Source organism: Magnolia sinica, chromosome 1, assembly GCF_029962835.1.
Source record: "Magnolia sinica isolate HGM2019 chromosome 1, MsV1, whole genome shotgun sequence".
Classification (NCBI taxonomy): domain Eukaryota; kingdom Viridiplantae; phylum Streptophyta; class Magnoliopsida; order Magnoliales; family Magnoliaceae; genus Magnolia; species Magnolia sinica.
This window is the reverse complement of record NC_080573.1, coordinates 137973536-137978251: the sequence shown is the minus strand read 5'-3', so window position 1 is coordinate 137978251 and position 4716 is coordinate 137973536. Positions and strand designations below refer to the sequence as shown.

The 4716-nt window shown below is 43.5% G+C and overlaps 1 protein-coding gene across 1 annotated transcript; it reads left to right on the top strand.

Moving 5' to 3' along the window:
* The first annotated feature begins 569 nt into the window (after window positions 1-569).
* LOC131220431 (cytochrome P450 93A3-like) lies at window positions 570-3503 on the top strand. Its single transcript, XM_058215349.1, has 2 exons — window positions 570-1491; window positions 2464-3503. Exons 1-2 carry the CDS (start codon window positions 586-588, stop codon window positions 3109-3111), a joined length of 1554 nt encoding a protein of 517 aa, XP_058071332.1. The 5' UTR covers window positions 570-585; the 3' UTR covers window positions 3112-3503.
* The last annotated feature ends 1213 nt before the right edge of the window (window positions 3504-4716 follow it).

Genomic DNA, 4716 nt, shown 5'->3' with positions numbered 1-4716 from the left:
CATCCCTAGTTTCACTGCCTCGTGCATCTCATTTTCAAGTAAATAACTGGAGGTGGCTTACCTCATTTGGCGCGAGAAATGATCACATACGGTAACCCGGTACTACAACTTGTGGTACCGTACCATCTATTCCACCAACATATCATTTGCGTACGACATCAGTACCATGAAAACAGCTCTACCCACCATTAAGATCATCATGCTCGAAAATCAATCCGATCCGCTAAGTAGCTACCCAATGTCTCATGTTGGATCATACCATCGTTTCTACATTGATCCTAATTGTATCGCCCACCTACTCATCAAATCAACCTAATTTTCATCTATGATCTGATCTACATGTTAGGTCCCACATTTTCAATGGTACCGATTTTCAACAAAATATCATGTTGGCGGTAAACACAATGCAGTACCACAAGTTATGGTACCTTACTTGTACGTAATCACTTCCTATTTTAGTATTAGCCACGAGATACAGTCCAATCAGCAGTCATCTTACCCGTATCTGGGCTCATCCTTTTATATAAACTCACTAAAAATCGTTGGCATTCCCATTCATCTCCACTGTCTCTTCCATCCATAACCATGGCCCACCATCACCTCCCAACCTACGCCATCCTCTTCTTCGTCAGTCTCATCTCCACCGTCCTTCTCCGGACAATCATCTCCAAGATCCGGCGGACTAAGGCCAGATTCCCGCCAGGCCCGGTAGGATTCCCAATCATCGGCCACCTCCACCTCCTCGGCCCTATCCCTCACCGATCCCTACACAAGCTCTCCGAGCGATACGGCCCATTACTCCACCTTCGCCTCGGTTCCGTCCCCTCCATCGTTGCCTCCTCCGTCGAGACTGCCGAAGAGATCCTCAAGACCCAAGAGACATCATTCGCCTCCCGTCGCCAGCCCTCGGCCTTCCGTCGCCTCACCTATGGCTCCTTCGATATGGCCTGGGCCCCCTACGGGCCCTACTGGAAATTCTTGAAGAAACTTTCCGTGTCCGAACTCTTCAGCAGCCGAACACTCCAGCATATGCTGCCGGTGAGGCGCGAAGAGATAATGAGATTGTTGCAAGTGCTACTGAAGAAATCCGAAGCAGGAAATGCGGTTGACGTCGGCAGCGAGCTGGAGAAGATGACGAATAACGTGATATCGAGAATGATGATGAGCGGGATCTGTACCAGCACCGACGGAGAGGCCGACGACGTCAGGAAGGTGGTGCACGAGGCGCTGGAGCTCATGGGTGCGGCGAATGCGTCGGACTATATAGGGTTCTGCAGAAATTTGGATTTGCAGGGACTGAGGAAGAGGTCGGAGGACGCGCACTGCAGGTTTGATAGATTGGTGGAGAGGATTATCAAAAAGCATGAAAAAGCGAGGAAGATGAACGGTGGCGATGGTGCGAAGGATATTCTCGATATCTTGCTCGATGTCTCAGAAGATGAGAGTGCCGAAGTGAAATTAACGAGAGACAACATCAAAGCTTTCATGCTGGTGAGACCGTCCATCTCTCATCTTACTCTCGTTTTGCCTATAATATCAATGGTTTGGATCACTGAACGACGAGTTCCACGTTGAAACTCCAAACATCAAGCATAGCTTATGAGTTATGACACTTGATCCCCTGCAGGCAACTGTACCCAACTTGTGGGGAAGCGGATTGGCTGGTGTACGACAAACCACCGACCCGGCTGGTGTGTTGACGTCACCAAGTTCTGTGGGTCCCATCATGCGGTATGAGTTATATCCAAACCGTCTGTTCACTTGGTGAGCTCATCTAAGGCTTGAGCCTAAAAATAAGACAGATTTTTGCTACACTGTAAAAAGCATTGAACGTCTACCATTAAACCTTTTTGGGGTTACAGAGATTTTGGATCAATATGATATTTGTTTTTACTCATCATCCAGGACTGTGTGACCTTATGAACAGATTGGATGAAAAATAAACGTTACGTGGGTCCTACGAATGTTTTGACGGTGAGAATCGTTGGCCCTACTGATATTGTGGTGTGGTCCACTTGAGCTTTGTATATGACTCATTTTTGGCATAAAGATATAAAATCATCTAGAAAAATGGATGAACGGTGTGGATATGATAAATACATCATTGTGCGGCCCATGTAACTTTGATCTGCTTTGAACCGTTGGTACATCTTGGAGCTCGAGGTGCGTGAGCGCTCGTCTTCGCACGACACGTACCCACACCAGCTAGGTTGGTGGTGTGTGGTACACCAGCCAATCCGCTTCCGTGGGACGGAGTCGTCCTGGCAGGAGCTCTGTGGGGCCCACCGAAATGCCAGATCATGGACCACACCACAAGAAACAGTGGGGGACTTCTCCTTGATGGTAGCACCAAGAAGATGGATGGTTCCAATAACATAGGCCATCTATGCATGTGGACCCCAAATGGACTACCAAACAAAACAAGCAGGCATGATGAAGTACTGATGTTTTGAATTTCTACAGGGTATCTTTGTGGGTGGAACAGATACGTCTTCCATTACAACCGAGTGGGCATTAGCAGAACTCATCAACCATCCTGATATGCTTATGAAAGCAAGGGCTGAGATCGATTCAGTCGTCGGAAAGGAAAGATTGGTTGAAGAATCAGACGTCCACAATCTCCCTTACATCCAGGCAATCGTAAAGGAAACGTTTCGATTGCACCCAACAATCCCCTTGATTGTAAGAGAATGCACCAATGACTGTAAGATTGACGGCTACGACATCCCATTGAATAGCCAAGTTTTCATAAGTGTGTGGGCCATTGGAAGGGACCCAGAGTATTGGGATGGCCCACTTGAATTCCGTCCGGAGCGATTCATGCCGTCGGATAAAGAGAGTGACCAAAGCTGGGTAGATGTTAGGGGACAGCATTTTCAGCTCATACCGTTCGGGAGCGGAAGGAGAGGTTGCCCAGGCACGAACCTAGCCCTGCATGTCATACACACCACCATTGCTCTTATGGTCCAATGCTTTGATTGGAAGATTGGAAATGGTGAAGAGAATCCGGTCCTTGACATGACTGAGGGGGGAGGATTAGCACTTCCCAGATCACAACCGTTGGTTTGTGTCCCAGTAGCCCGTCTAAATCCATTCCCTTCGATTGGTTAGGGAATTGGGGCTAACTGGTGTTTTCAGTTCTGATGAGTGGGACGCATGGTTGGATAATCCAAACGAATGGTCTGTTGAGTTCTATTTGTGAATGGGAAAAAAAAAAAAAAAAAAAGGCCTAGAGTGCATCCATTGTTGGATACAATAGACTCAATGGTCTGGATTACTAAATCATGGCCCCACTTGTCTAAATTGAAAGCAGGAGCGTTCACTGTGGAAAGATGCAAACCTGAAGTGGTTACCTCTATCTTGAATTTGCATTGTTAAATATTAGCGTTAATATCTTGGTGGGCCCCACATGTATGTCCCTTTTCCTTAATATTATTTCGTTTTATCTCTTGGCTTTTGTTTGTTTTTAAGTCGCATCTTGAATGCTAATAAGGAAAGTTGGTTGTAGCTCCTAGCTATTATATAAATTAAAAGACGTCTTAGTTACAGTAAAACTATATATATGTGAGAGGGAATATTCTTTTAATAAAGATATTATTTCCTCTCTTATGCTGTTTTCTCCTCTCTTTTTTTCTTTTTTTTTTGTGAGGAACTCTGATCATGCATTTGAAGGCCAAATCTAAAATACACGGATGAGGTGCCTGCCATAGCCGAGAGGCAGCATAAGTAATTCTTGGAGGTTTGCAGGGTAAAAGAGCGAGAATCCTTTCAAGCTATAGCTGTCAAAAAGGTGACTAGTCACAATACATGCATGAGAAGATTCAATGCCTTTTGAAACCTAATAAAATCTAGGAACTTGTACCTCTGACCAATAATCATCAAACCTGTGACATGCAAAATTAGTGTTATTGAAACAACTTATAGAACCGTTGACTAAGTACAAAGCATACTATTACCATGGGGTGTTTTAGTAACAATTAAAAATTGATTTTGATGAGATATTCAATCCCCCTCAAGAATGACAATTATATACGTGTACAGTTGCAATAAGCTAAGGATAGAAAATTTTGGCAAATGGATGTCAAAAATATTTTTCCACATTATGGAGCTTGATAAAGGAATTTACCTAAATAAATAAATAAATATTATGTTTGAGCATTAGGAGAAGGCAAGTTATGTGTGCAAGCTATGAAAGACACTATGACTTAGAGCAAGTATTGTGGACTTTGTTCAAGAAATTTGCAGATTCTTTGTTATTTATTGTTGGTATTATGTGCCCTAGGAAGTCGATTGTGGGTATTATGTAATCATAATATAGATGACCACAAGTGTTTGGTTTGTACCATGGATGTCATAACTAATGTAAGAGGTGTTAGGAGAAGGATCCCTTCATAACTACGCACTCAGCAATATCGATCAAAAGAAAAATAGAAAAAAGATGCAAATCACAATAGAAAGATTTACATAATTTTCTTTCAATACATTTTCGAATTCATATCGATCCACTATGCTCAAAATCAAAAATAAATAAGCAGATCTTAATAAAATTATATCTCTCCCTATCTCACAATAAAATGTATATTACTCCAAAATTAATTAAAGTTTACATAAAACATTGTGTGAATTATGAAATGGCCCTCAGGACCGTGGGCTTTGCCCCTAGATCCCTAAGGGGGCATTGCTCCACTACGACACCCAACGATCTCAGTGCAAAGC

What these genes read in the sequence shown, in the direction of transcription:
- LOC131220431 (XM_058215349.1), top strand. Translation starts at nt 586, where the DNA reads ATGGCCCACCATCACCTCCCAACCTACGCCATCCTCTTCTTCGTCAGT. An exon ending in ACATCAAAGCTTTCATGCTG is followed by an intron (nt 1,492 to 2,463) that starts GTGAGACCGTCC and finishes GAATTTCTACAG; the next exon opens with GGTATCTTTGTGGGTGGAAC.